The sequence below is a fragment of the Acomys russatus genome, chromosome 21 (assembly GCF_903995435.1).
Source record: "Acomys russatus chromosome 21, mAcoRus1.1, whole genome shotgun sequence".
NCBI lineage: Eukaryota > Metazoa > Chordata > Mammalia > Rodentia > Muridae > Acomys > Acomys russatus.
In genome coordinates, this window is record NC_067157.1 from 55,989,475 (window position 1) to 56,016,739 (window position 27,265).

The 27,265-nt window shown below is 45.3% G+C and overlaps 2 protein-coding genes across 3 annotated transcripts in view; both read left to right on the forward strand.

The window, feature by feature from the left end:
• Qki (QKI, KH domain containing RNA binding) overlaps nt 1-27,265 on the forward strand; it is a 1,257,190-nt gene that overhangs the window by 1,072,618 nt on the left and 157,307 nt on the right. The gene's annotated exons all lie outside the window — the stretch shown is intronic.
• On the forward strand, nt 347-26,562 carry LOC127205172 (cytoskeleton-associated protein 5-like). The gene is given in 10 exon segments (XM_051164354.1): nt 347-402; nt 1,530-1,656; nt 2,527-2,702; nt 9,393-9,508; nt 11,600-11,795; nt 20,259-20,395; nt 25,262-25,713; nt 25,716-26,085; nt 26,088-26,453; nt 26,456-26,562. Coding segments are annotated over 10 exon segments (2,103 nt in total).

The window sequence follows — 27,265 nt, forward strand, 5'->3', positions numbered from 1 at the left end:
TATGGCACACCTGGGTGCTGAACGTGGGCACCTGTATAGCATGGACTAGCTGAAAACGTGAGCATCATAAAGCATAGAGGACCTCCACAGAATCAGATACCCAGGAGCCTGCACATCTGGAACACGTATATCATAGTACACCTGGGAAACTAGCACTATAGGACACTCAGGAACTGAAGATGCCATGTGCTTGAGAATCCATCTTTCTCTATTCACCCAAGTCTTCTGTAACTACCCTTCCCAAAGTGGCCAGCAGCTGCTGTACGGTCAGGGGCATTCAGGGCCTAAGACTCACTAAGAAGATGGAGTTTAGTCTATGAAGAAGAAACAGGCTTGGCTGCTCAAAATGGATAACTGGCTGCCCACAAAACTGAGTCCAAAGATGGCTCTGCAGTGGAATGTGTAAGTTAGCCATGGGAAAGTGTTAAATGTCTCTTCTATCCCCGGGAAAATGGGGAAAATACTCCAGACACTAATCAAAAAAAGATCCTGGGGACCAATTCTTCCCAATCTCCTCTCCTGGACCATAAGTGATCCCTGACACAGAAGAGGGTCAACTTTAGTCCTGAGCACATTTTAACTCCAGGGTCTCTTTGCTAAATGTAACTGCACATCCTGTACTTCTTTGTCTTTTCTGCACATGCCTTGTTTTCCTGTCAACCTCACACAACCCCTGCTTCAACTCTACAAAACAGTTTATATCTCCACCTCCTCTTAGTGGTCACTGTGCATGTGGCCAAGCCAGACTGTGCTGGAATGGCCCGCTGCCAAGACACTTCACAAGCTGTGTGCACCAGGCCATTTCTCGACCGTGTTTATAAATGGGCTCCACGTGAGTTCAGGAGCCCAGCATCTGGGGTTGGCTCTCTCTGCTGTGGAATCAAAGTCAGCATCTTCTAAGCCTGGCTCCTGCTCACTACACACCCATGTGAGGGTAGATGTAGGAGGCAATCCGTGACTGCCTCACCTGTCCAGATGCTGTCTCAAGCCCTTGCACCTGGTCCATGGCTGTCAGAGGTGAGTTGTCAGGAAGTAAACAAGCCTCTGGGTCCCCTTCCTTGCCTGAAAGGGAAAAGGCCATAAACCTTTCCAGTTATTTCCTACCGTGTCCTTGGATATGTCCAGTTTAGATACTTTGATTTGCCCATATGGTCCCCCCACTAGCTTCTGGGGTAACCAGGGGAGGATGGTCTCCACCTGCTGTACCAGCATGGGGCAGGCCAGGAGCTGGCCCACATCTGTGAGTTTGTGAACCCAGCACTGAAGAGTGAAGAAAATAACTATTTGATCTCTTTTCCTTTTCAAGTTTCTAGTGAGGAGAGCATGTGTGTGTGTGTGTGTGTGTGTGTGTGTGTGTGTGTGTGTGTGTGTGTGTGTGTTTATGAGCGAGGATGAACTGAGAAGGGTAATTAGATGTCTTATGCAATTTATCTCCATCCCTCTCCTATTTTTCTCTTCTTTAGCTATCTGAATTGATTGCATATATTTGGCCTGAACCCCATGTTAAGTGTTCCTGATGGTTTTGGCAGATTTCCTGATGAAGTGCCAGCTGTGCAGGTACCAGAAGAGGAAATGCCAACTCATATCCACGGAGAAATTAGTGAGCCTGGGAAACTCACGGATGACAAAGGTTTTCCTTCTTATGGGAAAGTTCCTGTATGCATGCATGTATGAGTGTGTGTGTCTGTGTATGTGTGTGCGTGCCTGTGTGTGTGAGTGTGCATGTGTGTGCATGCGTGCATGTGTGTATGCATGTGTGTGTGCATGTGTGTGTGCATGTGTGAGTATGTGTGCATGTATGTGTATGTGTGTGTGCATGTATGAGTGTGTGTGTGCATGCGTGCATGAGTGTGTGTGCGCGTGCATGCATGCGTGCATGCATGTGTGTGTGTGTGTGTGCACATGCACACGCATGTATGTGGGCAGTGGGGACAAGAAAGAAGTAAGCCAAAGTAAGCACCCCTGCCATTTTCTCCCCCATGCCCCAATTTTAGTTAGGGTATTTTGTTTGTTTGTTTATTTGTTGCCATATAAACTTACGAACATCTCCCCACACAGTGGTCAATCAACACTCAGAGCTACACGCTCCCAGTTGAGGAAAGTCAGGAACTCTTGAGTGTTGCATCATCACTATCTCCCCCCCCCCCCCCAGCTTGACCTCGTCTTTCTCAGATGAGTCTACTGGATTTATAATTATAGGAGAATAACAACAAACAGGACAGGGTGTTCCCATTTTCCCGCACGCCATGTGCTGGGCGGGGGGGTGGGGGTGTTTACAGATGTGTTATAGTGCACATCTTAAATTACACACTATTAGCTGCTCCCATTGACTACTGAGGAGCTGGGCTTGGGAAGGCCAAAGCTTTACATTTGAGTTTACATGATAAATTACAAAATAGCAAAACACAAAAGTTACAGGTCTCCTGAGACACCTTTCTTGCCGTATCTGAGGCTGGCTACCATTTTCATATGTTGCTTGCTACCATCTGTCAAATCATGACCGACCTGTTTCATTTTCAATTCCAGAAAGATCTGATTGGCACTGCTCAGAAAAGAAACTACGAGTGCGTCACATGCCTTGCTCCAGTCTCCCCACACCAGTTCACACTTTGGTTAAAAGCTGAGGTACACGTGGGAAAAGGTGGTCAGAGCACCGTCAAGGTGTCAGAAGAGCCTCCTCCATTTCCACCCTTTGGGAGGCTGTGAGCAGCCTGAGCATAAAGTCAAAGGAGCTGACTTCCTCCAGTTAGCAGGTCCCTGGATGAAAAAAGGTGCTACTGTGGCCGGGAGAAAGACAAGCAGGGCCCAGAGTGATGGGATTAGGGCTTTCCCTCCTAAAGGCATGTGGATGAAGCAGACAGGTAGATACAGGAAGGCGCATGTGCATGTTGTCCTGGGGCTGGGCAGGGCCTCTCTCATCTCCTCACAGAAAGTCTATGATTAGGACATAGATAGTCTAACTTCAGCGAGGTGCTAAGTGGTTACAAAGGCACGGGCTTCTTGACAGTACAAAACACACAAGGCTTCAGCAAATGATTAAAAACATAATATAAAACAGTCTTTCAGAGATCTGAGGATTAAAGTGAAAAACACTGGGTGCTGGCTTAGCAGCATCATTGTGGGAAGATACGGCCAGCAGAATGACGTGATTTTGTAAAAGCAAACAGCACACATGCACACTGTGGGCTCTGCAGCCAAGCTGCCCACCCCAGCAAGAAAGCGCTGGAAAAGCAGAGTGACAGGCACAGGCCCCTTGCCATAGAGCTGAATGCTATTTTCCTATTTTCAAATTATACCTGTCTTGGCACTCATGGACGCCTGAGACAGAGAAGAATAACTCACATTTACAACGGGAAGCTCGGCTCTGGTAAAGGCCACTGTGCTGTCAACACCCTGGGGCTGAGAAAGCAGCAGGGACTCCAGCTTTTACTGGCTTCTGAGCAAATCCTCCAACAACAGGACTGTGTCTCACAATGCTGCCTGCAGAAGAGAGAACAGATCACAGAGACGTTAAACAGGATAAGGAGGAAGTAATAAAATAGCAGAACAAGCCCGCTCCAATAGCTCAGGCCAACAGCACAGGCCTAATCACTTGAGTTGAGACAGAGATGACTGGATTAAGATGGCCTTTCTATTTATTTATTTATTTATTTTTGTGTATACAGTGCTGTCTGCCTTTCTAATATTTAAGACTGTGCTACCTGTAAACCCACATCGAAGATATAAGGAAACAGAAAACATGATCTAGTTAAAGGATACAGAGCATTCCACACACACCCACACCCACGCCTGAGGATAACTGCCAAAGCCTACAGGAAGGGACTCAGCAGGTAGAAGGCAGAGGCAGGAGAAACGCTGTGAGCTTTTAGGTCAGCCTGGGCTACATAGCGAATCCCGAGGTAACCTAGACTATAAAGTGAGATCCTGTCCTAAAGAATGAAACATTTCAAAATGGTGCAAATGCTACAGGAAGAATGTGATAAGTCGTGTGTTACATGAGTTTAACATGCCCCTAAAACAAAGACAAACGCTAATACTAAAATAACGAAGTGTGAACCAAGAACACACTAGGAGCGCGTCCTTAACGGTGGGAACCGTTCCCCAAGCTGTACTTGTCTTTTTCACTTGACATAAAGTGGCCTGCATTTATGTACGGCGTGTTTGGAGATGCGACTCCATTGTGAAATGGTTAATCAAGCTAATTAGCTCACATGCTACCTTGCATAATTATTGTTTTGATGGGAGCTTTTATCTCTAGTCCCTTTGCAATCTTCAAGACTGAGATGAGCTATTACTAGCGGCACATACCATACAGGCTGTCCCTCCGACCTCTTGAACTCCTCCTCCTAACTGAAATCCAGTCTTCTGGACTAGCTTCTCCCCAAACACCCACCCACCACTTGAGCCCTCGATAACTGTCATTCTACCCTGTTTCTGTACTTCCTCTTCTAAGTGTGGCTTATTTTACACAATGCTCTCCAGATGCATCCGTGTCACAGTAAACGGAGCACATACATGCTTGCATGCACGCACCCATGCTCCCACACGCTTACTCACCTCTTTAGGCAACAACAGACCCTTCTGTTGCCACTGGAACTTGTCCCCTAGATTTCAACTCCTTTACATAAAGGCCCAATAGCACAACTCCTGGCAGAAAGAGACATAACATTTTCCATGATGGATGTTCTGATTTCTTTCCCCACCAACATGGTGAAGACATCCCTCTCCCTCTGCCACCTCCTAACACTTATCTTTTCTATTTGTAACCATAACTCTAACTACAAGAGAGCAGATATACCGTGGTGGTTTTAATTTGTATTTTTTTTTCTGGTTTTAGTGATTGTATGCACTGTTTAGTCTGTGATGGGATACCTAAGATTAGACCATTATGACAGGAATTTGTTTCTCAAAATTCTGGAGCCTGGAACATTCAAGATCAATGCGCCAACTACAGCGTTAGGCAAAGGTGTCTCCACAGACAACATCACTGTGGTGCCCTGAGACGGTGGACAGAGCAGAAGTGAAGGGGCTGACAGCTGCTCATAACGTCCACCCTGAAAGGCCTCTTCTCATCTACCAGAGAGGAGCCCTCATGATGGAGTAAGGTCTGAAGATTCTTCAAAGAAACAACGGCAAAGAAATGTTCAGGTGTAGAGGAATTTTAATCCAGAAACATGGCTATTTTGGCAAGGGATCACATCCAAAGATAAGATTTAGCTGGAATACAGACACATCCTGAATTACAGTATGATTTGGCTGGAATACAGACACTCCATTAATACACACCTTTAATTCCTAACAATGAAGGTAAGGTTCATGTTTGAAAGTGACATCTAGCTGAGAGGCAGACAAACTGTCCAATCAGAGAAAGGTTTGGCAGAATGAGTCAGAGATGGGATACACCCACAAGAACAGCACAGAAAAGAGAGGCTGCTTCAGAGCAGCACAGGGAGAGAGAGCAGGCTAGACACTGGCAGCGGTGTGGGTGTGTGGCAGTTTTACCGGGACAGTTTTACAGAGATGGGTTGCAGAAAGAACAAGTTGGACACAGGTGAAGACAGAAGGGGCCAGAGAAAAAGACGCAGCCAGAAGATTAGAGCAGATTGCTGGTGTTAGTATGAGGCCAAGCAGAGCAATTCAATGAGAAGTCAAGGGAAGCCAGATTGAATCAGTCAATTTGGAAGATAAGATTGTACAGAGGCTAGAAGCTTCCAGGCATAGGCTTGGGGATAGTTAGAACAGAGAAAGAAACACTCTGGGTTCAGCCCAAGCCGTGTATTTGCACAGCTTGGGTGTAGCTGTCATCTCATCCCTCCATCAGAGGAAATAAAGTGACATTTACATTCGGGCCGCATCCAGACTGCGTCAAATGGTCCTTCCCAGTCACTTCTTGTCCTTTGTGTGTATGTTACCCTGACCCTTTGCTTTTCCTTCCTCTGACTTTTAGCTTTCTTACTGAGGAGCATCTGAGCCCCACAATCTTAGATCTCTGAAACGTGTGACTCATAGGCGCCTCCTCTTGTTCTGTGGCTGTCTCGTCACTGTTTATCCTGGCCTGTGCTTGAACGCTAAGCTACACGCGCACATCTGTTTCTTTGGACAGTGATGCCTAGACTTTTATATTCTTTTATAGAAGTCATTTCCCTGACCAGCTGGGGAACATTGGCCCTGTTTTCTTCCAGCAGTTTCACAGTCCCAGGTTTTTAATCTAGTTCCCCAACTCCGGGCTCCTGAAACTCTCTGCTGAGAGTCTTTGGATGTAATGTGTTGCCATTGTCTCTGGACTGGCCGTTCCACCCCAGAGGCTCATCAAGTCGATGCCTGTGGAACACTGACCAATTCCCTTGGCTTTGCAGTGGCCATGCCAACAATGTGGGGTGACGCTTTCATCCTTTGAGCTCCAGATTGCTTTCGTACTTTGTGATGGCCTAGGGTTCCACGTAATGCCAGAATTTTTCCTTTATATTTCTGTGCAAAATACAACTAATTTTTATCTTACCTGGATATTTGCATTTCCCAATTTGAAAGTTTACATTATTGTTAGCTTACATAAGTTTTCTGTCCACTCATCACTCTTAAGTCATCTAAGAGAAACCTGTACTTTGGCTGTTGTTGCACAGACCCATGAGCTCTCTTTGTCCTGTGGTTCTTCTTCTTTTTGTTTCTTGAATCAGTCCTGTGAGAATTGTATGCAATGTATTTTGATCATAATCACCTCCTCCTGCCAGATCCAACCCCTTCCCTACTCACCCACCTTCAGGTCTTTTGTTTTTTAACCAGTCAAATCCAATTTGTGCCACCCAGATACTCTTGGGGGGTTGGCCATGGTGGACTTCCTCAGCGCTACCTTGGTAGAGAAAACTGGCCCTCTCAGAAGCTATCAATCACCCATAGCTCCTCAGCAAGGGGCGGAACTTCCTGTCCACCTTCCTACTCCATGTTGAGATCTGGTTTTGTTTAAACTTGCAAGAGTTTTATCTACACAATCACAACTGCCGTGAGTTCATATGTGCTCGTATGTGCAGCCATCCTGTTGCGTGTACAAAACAGTTTCCTCATCATTAACAACCATCACTGGCCCTGACGCTTCTTCTGAAATGATCCCTCCTCTTGATTCACATGCCCCCCACTTAGGGCTGAGCACCGCAGAGTCCCCCATCCTCGCACACCGAGGGGCTGTGCGTCTGTTTCTGTGTTAACCACCAACTGCTAATGCGAGTATCTCCGAAGAGGGATGGGGATTAATTAATGCATTAATCTATTGGTATAAGTCATTAGCAGTCATGTGGAGCTGTGTTCTTTTTTCAGCTATGTTTTCCAAATGATTTATCTTCAAGCTCAATGACTGTTTCTTTAACATGGTCATTTCTGCCATTGCTGAGCTATACATCCTCCCTCATCCACTGTATTTTACCTCTTCAGAATTTGATGTTTGTAATAATACTAATACTAATACTATTATTATTATTATTATTATTATTATTATTATTATTATTATTAGGGGTTTGGCCATGGTGGACCTCCTCAGTGCTACCTTGGTAGAGAAAACTGGCCCCCCCAGAAGCTGTTGTTGTTGTTGTTATTATTATTATTATTATTATTACAGTGCATGTTAAGTTTCCTGTTGTGGTCACTTTTCTGTTTGCACAATTTCACTGAATTCTGTTTCAAACCCCACGAGTGTCTTCAGATGGTTATTGTGAGTTCTTTGCCAAAGGCTCATCATTTTCCTAGAAATGGGATATTTCTGTCGTTACAATTTTCTTGTTTTCGCAGTTTGTTGTTTCCTGACAAGGCTGTCCATATACGTGAAGGAGTGGAGATTTGGTTTAGTCTTCGACATCTGTCCTTATTTGGGAACGGTCTTCCTCAGTCATCCAGTCCACAGATTCCAGGACGGCCTCCTGGCATGACCTGAGAATGCACGTGATGGTAGGGTGTTGGGTAGGCTGTTGGATCATCCTGCGTGGTGGTTAGACAGGAAGATGGGTTCCTCTGGAAATGAGTCGCTTACTGCTTCCCTGAGCTCTCCTGGAGGCTCGGTCCATGAAGGGCCCTGAAACTTGTATCCACGTGGTCTAGTTCTGGCCTGGCACTGGCTTGGGCCTGATCTTGATGATTTTGGTATCTCTCTGGCATCTGAGTCCACAAAGAGGGCCAACATCTGAGTTCAAGGAGGCTATGCTAGAATCGGGGTAAAAGAGGAGTCTGAACCACAGTAATGGGAATTAAGCCTGAGTTGTGGGAGTGGTTACAGTTCTGGACCTGCATGATGTGGCTCATCACCAAGGCCTACTTGGTTGCCCTAGACCCTAGATATGAAATAAGCCAAAACCTGGCCCTCTCAGCCTGGCGTTAGGGACATTATTCTATAACCGGGACTAGCCTCCAGGTAGGCCCTATGATGGAGTTTGGATCCACAGGTCTAGTGTAGAACCTAGAACCATAGGTGATACACTGGTGCCTGGAGCCCAGTAGTGTTTTCTTGGAACCTACAGCTGTAGATTCTGGTGGTACTGGGGTCGATCCAGAACTAAGCATACCTAGAGATTCAGTCAGAGCATTGGGCTTAGATCCTAGAACTACTGGATCATAGCTAATCCCAAGGTAACCGCAGAGGCTCGGCCCACAGGTGCTAGCATCATGGATTCCTGGGTCTCAGGGTCTGATCTGCCCCTGGTCAAATCTGGAACTCATACCTGCAGGGGACAAACTCGTGGCACAGCTTCAAGGGTCCATCTGGCACAGAGGGAAGTCTGAAGCCTGGATTCTAAGGTGTGCCCGTCCATGGGGCAGTCTGGGACAGCACCTGTTGCACATTTTTTTGAAACACACACACACACACACACACACACACCAATCTTATAAAATTAACCAGAACTATGTGTGTGAAACTTCTACATGAGCAGAATAGTCGAGCAACATGTGATCAGGGCTTTCTTGGTACAAACATGTCACTGACATGTTACAAACATATAACTGACATTCTAAGTCAGGTCAGAAGGTGAGTTTTCTCTAGGCTGGGAACTCCCCACCCCAAAAGTAGCTGATACTCCCAAAGAGATGCTGCTAATGGATCAGACACACTGAGGAGGCACAGTAGATGGAGGAGGAGCTGGAGCCGGGCAGGGTGTTTTAGCCAGAACTCTGCTTACACACTCTTTGGTAGAGTTGATTCTCAGGCACTATAATGAGGCCTCTGGCAGCTGTTAGCAACATAAGATTAAGAATCAGATGGGGTGAGGATTTTATCTTGTTACGTATGCCTTCAATACCAAGGGCAGGTTGCTTACACTCTCAGAATCTTGATGTTTTCATCGGTAAGGTGGAAATCATGTCTTCTGAGGAGGAATTGTGTGCGGATAATGTGCAGTGCAATGTTTCCGTGGCAGGAGATTCACACAGTGCAGAGTGGTGGCTACGTATGTGCACAGATCTGTGAGGCTTGAACAGAAAGCCGCTGTGCTCCGAATGGAAGCGAGGCAGATGTTGGAGGCTGATGGGAGAGGTAAGCTTGCAACCATAGAATTGGAAGCCTAGCAGAAGAGTCGGAGCAGCCATAGTTAGAGACTACCCCTCTTCACAATGCCTCGCCTGAGTCAGCCGTGATAGCTGTCACTCAGTGCACACTGAATGGTGTGAAAAGAGAAAGTCTGTGTCCCTGGAGCTTATGACTTGTACTTCTGGCTGAATGGCTCTGTAAACAGTCACATGAAATTTCCCATAAAAACTCACCCCGTTTCAACCTCCTAGATGCTCTACTGTCCGCCACCTCATTGTTTAGCGCGCAGCTGGGGAGGGCTGCTCCAAGCGTCCGCTCTGGACAAACCCCAGCATGCTTTTAACATCGTCTGTGTACCCAGTGAGCGATGGAGGAAACATGGCCCAGGCGTGGGTTGGTGCATAGCTGTGCACCTGCCTTTAAACAGCTTGCCTCGCACTAGGATCTGATTGTTTGCTAAAAGGAGATGAAGACACATACATACATACATACATACATACATACATACATACTCACTCACGCATGCACACACACGTGCACGCATGCGCGCATGCACACACAAATGCGTGCACACACACATACCCCTATACTAAGCATATTCCATAGCAGACCACATGCGTGAAATATACTCACAGTCTATTTAGGACAAGCTGTGCCTTCTTTCACTGGATGGTAGAGTCCAAGCAAATCTCATTTCAATTTCATGCAATTCATTAACGCCGCAGCAAAAGGCCATTAAGTATTTCCAGGACACTTTAGACTGTTATACTTGGTTGAGAATTAATCTAAATGTGGAATCTAAATTTAAACACGGGTAAGTGTGCCTATCTCATCTTTCTCAGACGTCAATTTCCATGATTTCATTGACAATACTGCGTTTTAAAAAAATATCTGCTCTTTTTGGTATATTTTCTGATGCAAGCTCTCCAGAAACCGGAAAAAATAATAATAATGTAGGATCAAAGAGTGTTCAAACTGGCAACTGAAATTGCATAGTGACTCTGCAGCGCCATCTAGGGTCTCGAGAGGTTATGACACTCTTTCTGGCAAGCCAAACTTTCATTTGTGCTCCAAGAATGCTGAGGGGGAAATCCCACCCACCCCACCACCCCCTTTCATCTCATCAATTTAACCCTAATTTAAATAAACCTGTACAAGGTCAGCAGTCGTCACTTTGTTCCATCTTATAATTCCCCAAATCCATCTACTTTGAAAAATCATTAAGCCATTAAAAATAAAGCTGGGAAGAACTGGAAAATCTTGGACTATGGTTTTAAGGACAATGTGAAATTTGGTTCGGGGCACTATGTCTAATTATATTACGTCAAGAGGGTATTTAGAAACAGTTCAAGGGCAGACTCTTATTAAATATGGGTAGGCCAAGAATGGCCAGTTTGTTTGTTGTTTATAGGCACGGTCTTATTTTGTAGCTGGCTGACCTGGAACTTACTACATAAACCAGGCTGGCTTTGAACTCACAGAGCTCCTCCTGACTCTGCCTCCCAAATGATGAGATTAAAGTCTTGCATGGCCTCCTGCTAGGAATCGGTTGCAAACACACTTTTAACCAAAACATTTCTGGTTTGATTATGGGGTAAAAATCGACTTGAAAAGCTGAAGAAAAAAAAAAAGGAAGAAACAGAACACCCCCCCCCAATTTGTTCTGCGAGATTGTCCACTCTGCCTTAAACTCTATTTTTCCTTTTTAAAGTAAGCTGGATGTTCCTTCCAGCGAATGCTGTCCTCTGAATTAACGCCGTAGATTTGTAGTAAAAGGGAGAGATGCTAGCCATACACACACACACACACACACACACACACACACACACACATATACATATATACAGCAAAGATGCCATCCTGGGGTCATTGTCACAGTGGGCAGGTAGGACCACTCTGATAAAGGAATGGGGGCGGGGGAGGTTCCCACAGTGGTGGGAACCCAGAGTTCTGCTGCCATCTGCTGGCCAAGATAGGTCTTCAGCAAGCGCGGAACATACGATCTGTCGTTCCTTAGAACCGGTCTCATTTTAGGTCACAGCTCACCTTGGGCATTCACGGACCCATCTTCGCTCTTTGTCTTCTGATTCATCTTAGCTGCAGGCATCCCACAAACTGGCAGACACGCAGGGAAATACGGAGAGCACAAGTGGAAGGCGGAACCGACTGGTGCCCTATTTAAACTGATGGATAAATTTGAAGGAAATATACACGAGACAGGAAAGGATGCACAGAGCGAACCTGTGGTTAAATTTGAGCTAATTACTGGACAGTGCTACTTCGCCTTCGCACGGTAAATCAATGTGCCCTTTGCAGTTTGACAAGAATATGATTTATTTTACCTAAAATCCAAGCCTGTTCCAGTCACTCTCCTTGTGACATGCGCCTCCACACTGCATTGCCCCACTGCTCTGCTTGCAGTCCCGGGGTGAGGAAAATAAATTTGGCACGTGTCTTTTGTCTCCCTCCCACCCCCGCCCCGATTTAACGCAAAGTATATTTCTTCTTTACCGCTGCCTCTAGACTGGGCTGGGATTTCCGTAGCGCATCAAGCTAATTTGGGTGGTGAGCCCAGGTAGGTCCACAGAGCAGATTCTCAAAGCAGAGATGCACAGAACAGGGCTAAGGTATTGCCTTGTCTAGAAGCGCTCGCGCGCGCGCGCGCGCGCGCGCGCGCACACACACACACACACACACACACACACACACACACACACACACACACACACACACACACACACACACACACACACACACACACACACACACACACACACACACACACACACACACACACACACACCACGCAAAGCTGCCCGGGACCCTCCTCAAAGCACCAGGCAGGCGAGACTGAGGAGACAAAGCAGCCTTGAGCTCACAGCTAGAGACCCGCAGATCCCTGGAGGCTCCGGAAGCCAGGCAAGGAGCAACCACGGGGGAGCTATGGTTTCCAGGCCTCCGAGGTGAGAGAGACCTTGGTGTGCAAATGCAGTGACGCCATCCAATGGGTGCAGAGGCGCAGAGCAGGAAAAGTTCATGACTCCAGCAGGTCTGAGCAGCTTTGCTCCCCTTTTCTTTACCATGCATCTCCTGTGATGCTGAGGGCGCACACTACTTTACTTCGTGTTGATGCTGGCTTGTTAACCTCTTAACGACTGGACGGTGACTTTCCAGCCACCAGTCTGGAGATTGTAAGGTGTTTCTGTACCCATTTTGAGCTCTCTTTCCTTGGAGAAAGGGGAGAATAACAACAGATTCAAGCGGATGGGCGCCAATTTGTAATTCTAAAGACCCTTTTCCTGGCGCACAGGCTCCAGGAGCTACAACAAGCACACCCATAGCGCTTGCTGAAGAAGCTGGTGCCTGGAGCCCTCTTCCTGCTGCCCCAGAGGGTGCGGGAAAGCAACTGGGCTGCGGCAGCAGCTGCTAAGGACAGCCACCAGGAATACTCTAAGGCTGGCTGCAGAGCGCCAGAGAGCAAAATGGGGGAGGGGGTCCTGGGCAGAGGATCCAGGGGCTCGGGGTTCACTGTGTACCCACCCTTTGGGTTCTTCTGCCCACTGTGTCTCAGGGGCACAAAGTCAAGCGCTAAAGTAAGAGCCACAGAAACATACCATGTGCCCACCACACGGTGGACAGCATCCCTCCGACACACACATACACCTCACCTCACCTCACCTCACCTCACCTCACCTCACCTCACCTCACCTCACCTCACCTCACCTCACCTCTGAACAGAATCATTAGAGCAGATGACCTTTCTAAATGGTGCTTCTAAAGTGAGAGGCTAACTTTTTACCTCTGGTGTTTTCATATTTATTTTTATCGGAATCATAAAAACATGGAACTAGAGAAATGTGTGAAGACAGAAGGATTCTAGATGAAGTTCAGCCACAGGGGCATTTTTAATTTTTTTTCACATGACTTGTTGATTATGTACACATACATGTGTGAGGAATGTTGATGCATGAGTTGTGTGTATATTTTCTCATAAATTATTTTATATATTTCCTTTGATGACTGTCACTTCTTATGATGAAGGTGTGTGTGTGTGTGTGTGTGTGTGTGTGTGTGTGTGTAGTTATTACCTAATATTTAGACCTAAGGACTTTTCCTATTTTTCTTCTATTATCAATAAGTATAACTTTATATCAACATTGGCCCCTATTTATATTTCTCTAGGTTCTAGAAATGATAACATCCATTGTAATACCTCAATGATTTTCAAAAAATATGTGAGGGGTGTACACATATATGTGTATATACATATAAACATACACATGTACATATATGCATATAGGTATAATGCGGGATGTGTACATATGTGTATATTTACATATAAACACATATACGTGTGTGTGTATGCATGAGTGTATGTATGATATATACATATCTATGCATATACATATAAATAAATGCATACAGTATGTATGTGGGTATATATGTGCATGTGATATATACATAAATATGTCTGTATATAAACATGTATCTGTCAATGTGTATGCATGTATGTATATATACACATAAACATGTGTGTAAATGCATGCATATGGGTGTATGTATGTGTGTGGTGTATACATATATGTTTATGTACATAGAGACATATTTCTGTATATGGGTGTGTGTATATGTATGTATACATACATGTGTATATACATATAAAATATATGTATATGTGTGTATACATATGTGTATATGTGTCTGTTTGTCTGTCTGTCTGTGTCTGTATGTGTATGTGTGTGTAATCTGGATGCTCTTGCAAAAGAAACCGAACAAGAATGATGACACAAGCCTTCAGTTCCAGCACTCAGAAGGTTGCAGCAGGGGGATAGCTCACAGTTAAAGGCTAGCCTAGACTACCAGTGAGTTCCAGGATAGTCTGGTAAGACTGGAGACCCTGTTTCAAAATCCAAGCAACAAAGAAAATAAGCAAATAATTTGATCTTCCCCAGAATATAAAACACTAACTCGCTAAACCACTATTGCTGCTTAGTACATGTTTTAATCTTTGTAGATTTGATTTAGAAAAAATTAATTTATAGGGACAGAGAAGGCATTAAGCGGCTTCCCCTGTTCTCCCAGATGGAAAGAAACAGCAATGAGGCTATGACATTACAACGTTAGACCTCGGAAGGTGATTAAGAAAGGACTGGAAAACAGAAAGGAAAACCCAGAAGCTCTGAGAGTATGGATTCTGTCATGTTTTCTAAGGTTTTAAAAGTGGAATCAAATATGGCATAAATCAAAGAGCAGAAAAGAAGTAAACACAAAAGTGGTGAAACATCACAGACAGCGCTAACCCCACACGCTGTCCCCACACTGTCCCCATGTACAGTGCGAGGCACACATCGCAGACCTCGTCACTGCTGGGGAAGTGAAGGATGGAGGATCAAAGACAGAGCCCAGCTTACGGTATCAGACGCAAAGCTTGCTCCACAGTATGCGTGCTTCCAACTGTGTTCAGCCATCAAATCAGGCCACCTTGAGAAGCACTAATAGAAATGTCAGGTTGAAAAGGAACAAGACTTCAGGCTTGTATGTTCAATTTAACATATGTAAAATTTATATTGATCTACAGCTTTTATAATTCACTTTCCTGCTACAAATGTGGATACATGGGCTATATAAGTAATAGCTACATAAAAATAAAATTAAAACTTATATCAAGTATCTGTGAATCTGAACATATAAATATATCCTTGCTTATAAATATTATATGAATACATTTATATGTGTGTATGTATCATGTATGTAAATGTAATGTATATAAAAATTATATATCACACACATACATGTATATGGTGAAATTTGGTTCATGATTTTAGCCATGCCACTGAAAATAGGTCAGTAATATTTTCAGATCTATCTTTCACGATGTTTAGCTCAAGTTGCACACAAATTGTAAAGAACTTGAGACATGGCATCATTTCTACACAGTAAACTACTAAGCGTATTCTGATCACATGACAGCACCCACAAGAATGCGATGATGAGAAGGCAACCATCTGAGGCTGCTGAGTATCAGTGGTCTCCAATGTGAAACATTCCATCCATGGGGGAAGCGCTTTAAGACTAGGAATGTTCCTAGGGGAAGCTTCTAAGGACTCAAGAAGTAAACAGCCCAGAAGTCTCAGGAAGTCCCTGAAACTTTGCAGATTCACAAGACCCCCTCCCCATCCAGGATTTTATAAGCAATAAAGACTTCCAAGGAGACTCTGAGACCTGTTCAGCTGCTCATAATATCCTGCTAAGAGTTCTAGGGTTCCAGCTTTTCTTGGTCATCACTATGCTTGGGTGGGATTTGGAGGATGCAGCTCCACTCCTTGGAGGAGTCATCCAGGCCCCTGTAAGTAACCCCTCACCCATGTTTCTGTAAATAACCCTGACAACTCAGCAGTGGCCAAGTTGGACTTTGGTGGCATCACTACTTGGTCTGCCATCAGTTAGTGGGGTGAGTAGGGGTCTCTACTTATCTTCCTAGGAACCGTGTTACCCAGCAGTAGTACCTGTCAACCCTTTGTGCACAGTGGTCCAATACCACGCAGAGTGAGAAATCACCATTTCTGCTGTGTAAAAAGAGTCTGAACAAGCTGAAAATGACTTTTCTTAGTTCCATGAGAAAACTGAGAAGGCAAAGCAAACCACAGCCTGGAAAATGGGTGATATGGTTAAATTTGGAGAATGCTCACTTCCCTGAGCAGAGCTGGAAGCAGATGCCCACAGCTGAAGCCCTTTCAAGGTCTTATGGGAGAGCATTTTTACCTACGGACCAATTGTGGTGAGCTCTGAGATTAGACCTCCAATTTTAGGGGCCCACGTTGGACTGAGTTTGGTTCCAGGAGTCTCACAGGAATTGGGGCGAGAATTCCTAGTACTTCTCAGTGAGAAACACGAGCTTCTCACAAAGAACTCAGAGCCTCTCAGTTTTCCTCAGACTGTACTTTGAGGAGCCTTCTGTGCTGGAGCTTGCTGGAACATGACAGTATGAGTGAAGAGCTATCCACTATAGGCTTTGGAGACATTGGTTGAGCTAAGGTGGAGGAGTCCACTTACCTGCTACCTGCCAGAATCACCTTACTGTATACGTGTGCAACAAAACCATGCATGCAATGTACACAAAACAGAAATATGTACAATTGACAAAAAGACAAAGATACAATCTCAGCATACAGCATTCTCCTTTCTAGCTCTGCCTTTACTCCAACAGAGTCCTAGCGTACTATCAGGAGATAACAGTAGATAGCTCTGGGCTCAGACTATTCACGACTCCTTTGTAGCCAGGTAAGCAAGGCTGTTTTAGCATGATTTCTGCAGTAAAACACTGACCAAAGCCAACTTGAGAGAAGAAAGGTTCCCTCCATCTTGCTCTCCCTCATCACAGTCCATCACTGAGTTAAGTCAAGGCAGGAACTCAGGGCAGAGACCTGGAGGTGACAACTGGAGCAGAGAATTTAGAGTTTGGCTTACTAGCTAGCTCTCCATGGCTTGCTTAGCCTGATTTATCATAGCCGCCAGGACCTGCTTCCTGGGGTGGCACTACTCACAGTAGGATGGGAACCCCCACATCAAGAACCAATCAAGAAAAGGCTTGCCCAGATGCCAACCCCTCAGCGACAGTGCTTCATTTGATGCTCCCTCTTCCCCCATGACACTAGCTTGTGTCAAGTTGACAACAACAACAAACAAACAAACAAACAAACAAAAACAACAACCTGTTCTGGGACCACAATCTTCACCTGGAAAAACCTGTCTCTTTAGTCCTCTTTTTAGTCAAAACATTCTACTTAGCTTTCTATATAAGGTCACGAGCCATTCCTAAGTATTCCGATGAGACAAATCAGGAGGCAGAGCCAGGCTCACATGCACAGAGAATTTTAAATTGTCAGACCAGGTATTCCGAAGAATTCTGATTAATATTTTATAGGCAGTCATAGAAAACAGCACAAGTGGAAATCATAGGCAAAGAGGTAGAAACTCAAAGAAAAGTGGGGGAGGGGAGCAGTAAGAGGACTCAGTAGGTAAAGACAACTGTCACCAAGACTTGTGACATGGTGGCAGGAGAGAACCAACTGGGGCAAGCTGTTCTTTAACCTCCAGAGCCATACTCACACACATGTACAGAGGTAAATAATTGGAATACAGCTCTACCACTACCTTGATCTGACAACTCAATTATGACAGATAAGGAAAAAAAAAAAAAGCTTTCAGACTCCCGTCTTACTTAAGTCTCCCTTGGGCGAAAGAGACACCCAGAAAGCCCTTAGCACGGCAAGGGCTCTCAGCCTGTACGTCAAGACTCCTTTGGGGATAAAATGACCCTTTCACAGAGGTCACCTAGGACCGTGGGAAAACACAGGTAATACATTATGATTCATAACAGTAGCGAAATGTCAGTTTCATGACAGAAGTATCAACAAAAATAATTTTTATGGTTGGGGGTCACCATAAAACATGAGGAACTGTACTAAAAGGTTGCAGCATTAGGAAGGTAGAGAAGATGCATGTACACACACACACACACACACACACACACACACACACACACTCTTAAGTTTTTGAAAAGAAAAAAAAACCCTCTAAGAAGGAATCAAGAAGAAATAAGAAAATATTAGTTATAAAAACACACAGATAGATATGAAAATGTCTTTGGTTAAAGAAACTACAAGGGAAACCTCTAAAACTGAGGTGCAAAGAGTAGAAAGTGTGTGTGTGTGTGTGTGTGTGTGTGTGTGTGTGTGTGTGTGTGTGTGTGTGTGTTTGTGCGTGCGTGCGGAGAAGAATACCCAACAACTGTGGGCCAACCACATAGGCACAGTACATGTAACAAGATTTTAAAGAAAGAAAGGCAGAGAAAAAACGTGGTGCTAGCAACTGTAGGTTTGGGAAAGTGGATGCTAAATACTGCATTAGTGGCATTCCTGCCACTGTGATAAAACCCCATGACCAAGAACAGCTATGGGAGAAAAAAAAATCTTGTTTGTCTTACGACTCCAGAGAGACAGAGTCCACAGACACAATCACAGCCTGGAAGTGTGGCGGAAGTGTGGCAGCAAGCAGCAGGTTTGGTGTCAGGAGCGGGAAGGCGAGAAACTACACTGTCAACTGCAAACATAGAGCAGAGATCCCGCTGGAGGTGGGATTGGGCTGTGCACTCTCAAAGCTGGCCCCCAGTGATGCACTTCCTTCAGCAAGACCTCACTTCCTAAACCTCTCCCAACAGCGCCACCAACAGGCGACCAGGTGTTCAAATACCTAAGCCTAGAAGGGACTTTTCTCTTTCAAATCACCACTGATAACACGGGGCCGACCCAAGAAGCCCATAAACTTCAAACAGAACAAACACTAGAAATATATACCTGGTAGATTCATGTGGAAACTGCAGAAGTGACACAATCTGGAGGAATAAAATGCCCCACTCACTGAGGCAGCAGGTACCAATGAACTGGGTTTCTCTCCAGAAGCCACACAGTCCCCAGATGAAAAAAGAGTCTAACGTGTTGGAAGATAAAGTCAAACTGACAACTGTGCATCCAGTGAGACAGCCAAGTAAAAGTGAATGAGAAGTAAACTGCCAGATAAACACAACGTGAAGAATTCCGATGCTCAAAGTACAATACCATGAGCTTTATAGGAAGAGAAATATAACCAAGATATTAAAAGTTATAAATCAAGGTTTCTAGCTTTATTGGAGACGATTAGTTTACCAAAATTAGTAAGCTATAGCAGAACCGCTATTTGTGTAGAGGTGAGACTGTTGTCTTGACAAAAGCAGATCTAAACACCATTAACAGCAGCATGCCTGACTTCTGCCACCTATGGGTCCCTGTCAGACATGAGGGGGGTGCTGTCTCTAATGCCTACCATTAGAACACTTACACGGGGTGGGGGGTGCTCAGTATTTTCACAGAGCTAAGACAAGGTGAAGGGTATGTGGAAACTGTAGTAAATGCTGCATAGAAGTCACATGGTTAAAGAAAACACCTCAGGAAAGCAAACGCCTTTTGGGGCTGAAGAGCTAGATGGCTCTGAAGGTAAAAGCACTTGCCGCCTTGCCAGAGGACCAGGGTTCAGTTCCCTGCACCCACATGGCAGCTCACGACAAGCTGTAACTGCAATTCTAGGGAAATCCAGCCTCCTCTTCTGGCCTCTGTGAGTGCAAAGATAAACACGCAGGCAGGACAGCCATACACGTAACATCACACAACACAGCAAAATACCACACCAGTCAGCATTTACCAACCCACGTACTCAAGTTGACAGGCATTTCCAAAAATTCCTTAGGTTATAACTACATCATGTCGACATGGGTATCTAAAACACATAGCTGTCTGTCTCATACTGTTATTCTAGGACAGAAGCCTAACAGATGTTGAAGATAATCTATTTCCCAGTGTTTCCTGGATTAGTTTAGATGATGCTTAGATGATGCTTGGACTGATACAATGGGTATGGGGTTTCCCAATTCCTTTAGCAGCCTGAGTGCTCAGATTCTCGGAGGAGTAAATGAAATGAAGTCATCGGGCTGTCTTAGACCATCAAAGCGAAGCTGTTCGGAATCACTCTACTCTGCTAAGCATATGATAATCCAGTGACAAATTGCCCCGATTATCGGGACTATCCCTGGCTTTGAACATCTTCTGCAAGGACACACAATGTTGGTGGAGATTATCTGAAAGGATGAAAAGAAGAAGATTATTGGGATCGAAAAGATAATGCCCTGTCACTCCAACCACCTCCTGGAGAAATCAATTTCCAGTTACAAAATGACAGCAAAAGACGAGGAGGAGCCAGGTGCCAGCTTGCCTTCCCTGGGGCTGATGAGAGTCCCAGCTGTCCTCTGTGGGCCCGGGCTGTTTACCTGTGCAGAGATGTGTGGGCTGCAGTGTGCTCAGGGTGAGAATTTGCTAGAACTGAGAGGGAAGCATCACCTATTGCCTGCGTCTGGGAGCCTCCACACTGCTTCCTGACTGGTGAGTGTGAGGACCTGTTATCAGCCCAGTGGAATGGGAAACCCTTCCTATCCAAATCCACCTGAAAAATCTTTTAGTTTTTTATTTATTAAAAATTACTTTTACAGATGAATGATTGAAATATTAGTAAAGGCTTCAACACAACAGTGCAGATTCCTAGCAAAATCATTAGGAGATGGGAGTACAGAATGGAGCAGATGTCACCAGAGAGAGGGCGCTGAAGTTACCATGGTCCTGCATGGTACTCCAATTTCTTCCCTAATACATATTTCTGCCCGCAATGTGCACCTTCTGGCAGCACTGTGTTTGGATAGTCCTGAGATGGGAGTAATAGTAGACTTCAAAATATAGACATAGACAAATGACTATTTGCTTTCCTGTGCCATCCTAGTGGCATCCCAGGTAGTATAGAATGTGAATCCAGAATAATCAAGAGAAATCATTTCCCATGATCCCATCCTTTGTTTAGTAAGACGGGAAGAGACACCTTTCAGAATCATATTCCACACAAGGCTATCCTGCCTCCGAATCTCTCTTGGCATTGGCTCTTTGATCCACGTGTGGATAGGGTTTTACTTTAGTTTGGGGGAGGGGGAAGGTCTCCGTGAACATTGAAAATGGTCTTATGCATCCCAGGACAGCTTCATACTCGTTATGCATCTAAGGATGACCTTTAACTTCTGATCCTCCTGCCTCCACCTCCCAAGAGCTGAGGTCACAGGTATGGGCAATGCTGGAGACTGAGCCCAAACCAAGCATTCCAGGCAAGTGCTCTGCAGCTGAGCTACAGCCCAGGCCCACCAGGCACTCTTATCAATGGGATGTATCAGAACACTTGCAGACAAGCATCCAGTACTTAAAAAAAAAAAAAAAAAAAAGTCTAGGCATATAGCCTCTCTCTTTGTATCCAGGGTGAAGAGAAGTAGGGAGAAAAAAATAAAATAAAATAAAATAAGAGGAGTAGGGAGAACTATGGTCCCCAGGAATCTGCAGGGCCAAGGGCCCAGCTTCATCAACACTTACGAGATGGTAAGCATTTGGCTATTATTTATTTATATTAATCATCTGAGATGCTCCTATCAAAAAAAAGTTCTCACATTTGGTACATTGTAATAGAATTTATAAAAATAAACATACTATAAAATATTGGTTGACTGGCTAAGAATTCTTTACCTGTCTTTATACTAGTGGTTGTGTTCTCTACTATCCTGGCAAGTTGATAAGAAAGAGCACTTATTTATTTTAGTATTTTAACAAACTAAGGGATTAAACACTTTTTTCAATGTCTAAAACATCACGTTGTGATATTATTAAGCCTCTAAGAGCAAACTTGAGCACCTGAGTGCAGAAAGCGTCTCTAGTTCTTGTGAACGCCTACACTGGATGGGTTTTATCGTCATCTTGGCACAAACTAAAGTCATTTAGGAACCAGGCATCTCAATTGAGGAGTTGTTTTCATGAGATTAGATTGTGGAGCATTTTTCTTGATTGCTAGTTAGTGTAGGAGACCACTGTGGGCAGCACCATCCCTAGGCTGGTGGTCCTGGGCCGTATCAGAAAGCAAGTTGAGCACAAGCTAAAGTGACGAGCCAGTCAGCAATGCTCCTGCGTGGCCTCTGCCTCAAGCTTCTGCCTTGACTTCCTGCCCCAACTTCCCCAGGTATAAGCTGGTTTGGGTCAGTGTTTTATTACAGCAAAAGAAAGCAAACTAGGATAATCCATTTTATGCAAATATAAGGTGTATGGAGGAAACAGTTTCCACAAACTACCACAGTGAAGGAGGAGGATCCTGTTAGTGCTCTGAGAGCTAACATCACTAAATATTAGGGTTACGGGAAGGGAAGCTGGGTGTGAAAGTTCTTGTCACACTGAGGACCACTGACAATCCTCACAAACAAATGGGGTAAGAGGATTCAAAAAAAAAAAATCTAGGAAGAACTTGGGTAATTCTCTTTCAAAAGAATGGAGGTCAAGTCTGGGATATGCACCCATGGACAGATTTCTAAATTAATTCTAGGACTTGGGAGAGCACTTGCACATTGAGGAGTGATTACCAAAGGAAGAATTCCTTCACAGCTTACTCTTGGAAGGGTTCCCTCTTCCCAGATGACCCCAGCTTGAATCAAATTAGAACAACAACAACAACAACAAAAAAAAAACCAGACAAAAACAGAAAGGCAAATTAGAAGGGCAGAGTCCCACCAAGGCATGGCCTACTTACCTAAGAACCTATCATGAGAACTACCTCCCAAAGGCTGTTGGGAACATGCTTTAGGATGGTCCTCTGATGGGACACCCCTCTTGACCACAGGGTGTGAGTCAGGGTACACAGCTAGCAAGTGATTGAGTTTAGACACAAAGCACTATCTGCCACAGCACCCTATCCACCACGATGCAAAATCCCAGAGTCATAGGGCTCTGGCATCGCTGTGGAGACGCCCATTATTTATGATGATTTTGATGAAATGATAAAAGTGTTGTGTTTTCCAGAGTTTATACCTTGCGGAGGCTCACACCAAACTGACTTTAAATAAAACTGGTTGGTATTTTGTCTTGGATTCCAAAGTCTTTGAGATAGAGAAGACGTATGCATGTGGGTCTGTAGATAAATCAAGAGTAAGCTGACCGTGTCTGGGACTGTGTGGTTAGCATACATACAGTGCTCTGCTTGTGTGCAGTTGTAGTTATACATGAAATAAAAATGCAAACGGATGGTAATCCTTCAAAGCAGGTTAGAGGATGTCAGCATAAAATGGGGCTTTCGGTGGCTTGGTGGTGCCCCTGGCATATGCTCCGGGGCCATCACAAGCCCCTTCTCACTGCCTGTCTTTGCCGCAACCACACTCTATTGAGAACATCCCTCCCCACCTGCTCATTTGTGAACCACACACGCAGCATTGCCCCTTCTTCATTCAAGTCCTCGCTCACTACGAACTTAGCAAGGGCTAATTGTTTACAGCTTCATTTGCCTGCCTCTCATGTGCTTTCTGATTGTGGTATTTGCCACAGGTCAACTTACGCCAGTTCAAGGTTGAACCTGTGTGCTCTGCTCTGAGTTCCTGGGAAACAGGCACCAGGTGCCACTGAGGCCGTGTCTTGCATTCCAATCACAAAGTAGCCGTTGCATAAAGTCATGGAGAACTATCTGCGGGAATGCCGTTTCCAGACCCAACCCCCATCCTGCACCCCCAGGACCCATGAATGCTCCTTCTAACATGGTATGCAGGCTCCCTTGGCATCTAGCCAAAGCTCCTCCAGTGCGGAAGGGACATCTGGCCGACACAATTAAACAAAATGGTTCTAGCCCCCACCCCCGGTCTGGTCTGGCAGGGGATTAGCTTCTGAAATGTAGTTTCCCAAGTAAATTCTAGGAGACCTTTAATTCTCAAATGATCTCTTCTTTGTTTACAACTTTGTTATGATTATGTGTACATGTTCATATGGGGAGCGTGTACGCATGTGAGTACATGCCTGCATCTGTGTGTGTGTATGTGTGTGTGTGTGTGTGTGTGCATGTAGCATCCAAACAGCAACAGGTGCTGTCCTCAGAAGCCTTTCACCTTTTGCTTGTGGTAGGGTCTCTTACAAGCCTGGATCTGTAAAAGCCTAGGCTGGCCAGTGAGCCCCAGGGGTCCACCCTGATCCCCCTCCCCAGTGCTGGAATTATAAGCACACATCATGCATGAAGCATAGGTTTTGGGGGGTTGTTTTGTTCTGTTCATCTGGTTGCAGGGGATCTTGGCTCAGGTCCTCATGCTTGCACACTAAATTGTTTTCCCCAACCCGTAGTATGTACACCTTATTCTGCTGGCAGACCAGATGCGCCACCCAGTCTGCCTGCTGAACAAGGGTCATTGTGTCTGAAATTGAACTGAGAGTTGTTGGCTGTGTTCTTGAGTTCTGAGGGGCCCATGACAGCACCACTCTGCCTGCGTCTCACAAGCCGCAGTAAAGAAGCTGCACCCTTTGTTCTTGTGAAGTACAGACACGAACCCTCACTCCCAGAAATGTTCCCTCGCCTTTCTATTAACTTGTCAAGGGTCGAGCTGAGGAAGCTCATAGGTGGAAGTCATATCAACTGAACATAACTGAAACAGCAGTTGAGAGGCGCAGGCGCAGCTCTGTGAGGCCGGCGGCCCTTAGTCATCAACCTGGTTATTGTTTTTGTGGGATTTAACGCTCTGAGCCAGAGCTGGTCGAAATTACAGTGCTCAGAGCCCTGTGCACACATACAATGTTTGGTGGAGGATAACAGCTGCTGATAAACAGATACACAGGTTACAGTTTCTTCTGTGCTCAATGGGTCTCAAAGACCAGGGAAGTACAGGGCATCATCCAATAACCAGTTCAATCCAGGAAGGGAAACATCGTCAGCACTTCTGTATGTTGCTGACAGAATTCTAATTTCACTTTTTAAAATAACAGCTTTATTACAGTATAATTCACACGCCATAAAATTTACTTATTAAAGTATACAGTTGTCCAAGTTCTACAGTTGGAAGGAGAATTGGCAAGGTGGCAGCAAGTAGAGGACAGATGGAAGCCAGTGGCTGGCTCCAGTACAGAAACACAGAGTGAGATACAAACACAAAGCAGCTGCTGCCGCCCTGGTGGTGAGCAGCGAGGCCCACCTTGTGCTCAGTCCCCAGGAGCAGGAACTGATGAAGGCTGTGAGAACACAGTCTACATGACGGACGTTAGCACACTCAAACACAGAAGCACGAGATTAACAGGGAAGATCAGCTTAAGCAGCAATGTGCTACGCTGACATCTCCTAACTTTCATGCAGGGACGTTTTTTTTTAAACCCATCCTTATTCCTGAACCTAAGATCTGGGCTGTCTCTCCACATTTTGATGACACGTGCAGTAATACAGCATCCACAGTCAATGTCATTGTCTCCCAAGTAGCCAGTGGTCGCATCAACACAAGGACCCAAGCTCTGACACAGACTGATGAGGTCCTGAGGCGGGAAGACAAAGCTGAAGCTCTGTCTGGCCACGCGCATCGGTTTCTGATAGCAACATCCATGCAGCTAAGACTCGTGTACAGTGCACACATGGCAGATGAGAAGTTGGACAAGGATGAAATCATCAAGTTATACAGCTGTATTCCTGGCAACACGATTTCACGATTTCAGATAGAGAGCCTGGCCCGGGAGGCCTCCACCGGAGTACTGAAAGACCTGATGCATGGCCTGGTCACTTCAGCGCTGGATGCTCGGGTTAAAGATCTAGAGGAAGAGGGCAACAGCTGACTCGTTCTGTGAAGCTCTTGGTGGTGAAGGTTTGGGAGAAATCAGACCAGGCCAGTATCCTCAGTGCCCTGCGTGTTTTACTTCAGGACAGCCTGCTAGCAACAGCCAGCTCCCCCAAGTTCTCAGAGCTTGTTATGAAGTGTCTATAGAGAGTGGCTCGACAATTGCCTGACACCATCAACAGCATTAACCTAGGCAGAGTTCTGATGGGCATCCATATTTTCATGCAGGTCTTTCCCAAAGAGAAACTGAAGCAACGTAAAAGCCGATTTCCTACAAGGACCTTAAAGACCCTTCTGTATGCCTTAAGTAAACTAAAAGTACCTGAGATCTCAGACCACCTTACAATGACTGACAATAAGAGTCTGAACTGGAGGCCCGCCTCTTTTGGATGATGGAGCATAGCGTGGACCAGACTGGGAGCAAGTCTGATAAGGATACAGAGAAGGGAGCTTCTCAAATAGATGAGAAATCATCAAAAGCCAAAGTGAATGATTTCTCAGCTGAGACTTTTAAGAAGATTGGCTCTAAAGAGAACACTAAGGAGGGCCTAGCAGAGTTATGTGAATATAAGAAGTGTGCAGGTGCTGACATTGAGTCATTTCAGAAAAATTGCTCAAAATTCTTTCAGGGTTATGTTGAGAGAGACCTCCAGGTGATTGAGATGGAGAGGGAAGGCAAAGGCCATATTCCCACTTCAACAGGCATCTCTCCTCAGATGGAGGTCACTGTGTGCCCACCCCGACAAGCACAGCATCCTCTCTAGGTGACACAAATGGAGAAGAAGTGGCCCCATCTGTCTATCTGGAAAAGCTAACAATTCTCCGGCCTTGAGTCTGAATACAGGAACAGTTTTCAGACAGCATCTGTGGATGACACACTCAAGAAGCAGCGGTTGGGACTCAGCCTCCTCCTTGTCTGAGCTCAGCCATAGCAGACCAGCTCCCTGCTCCCTAGGCTGCATGGAGGATGCCAGCAGGAGATCTAGGGGCCTTCTTTCAGTGTAGCTTGCATTTTCAGTGACAGAGTCCCCCAAAAAGATAAGCCGCATTCAACGCAGAAACACAAGCTCCCCACTGTAATGGAAAGAAAAGTCAATGTTTGTTATAATGTACAATATACCCCTAACATCTGTTAGAAACGCAAGAAACACACACACACACACACACACACACACACACACACACACACACAAACACACACACACACACACACCTGTGCCCTTGTCTACTTTGGAATAAGGCGGTGTGTATGTCCCAGGTCCTGACCTTGACCTTGACCTCAAGGACCTCTGACCAATGAAGTCTAATCATCTGCACTTCAGACACTTCTCACCCTCAAACTGCAGCTGGGGCCTTTTTGCTTTGCCCTGAAAATTCTTGACAATGGTGAATGGACACCAGCACCTGCCTAAGAGTAGAGTCATGGTGAACCGAGGCTTTACAAAGCACATGACTATCAAAAACAAGTATGCAACATCTCAGCATGCCAAGGTCGGCACTCTGGCGCAGCTGGACTGCACCCTAGTTCAGAGTTT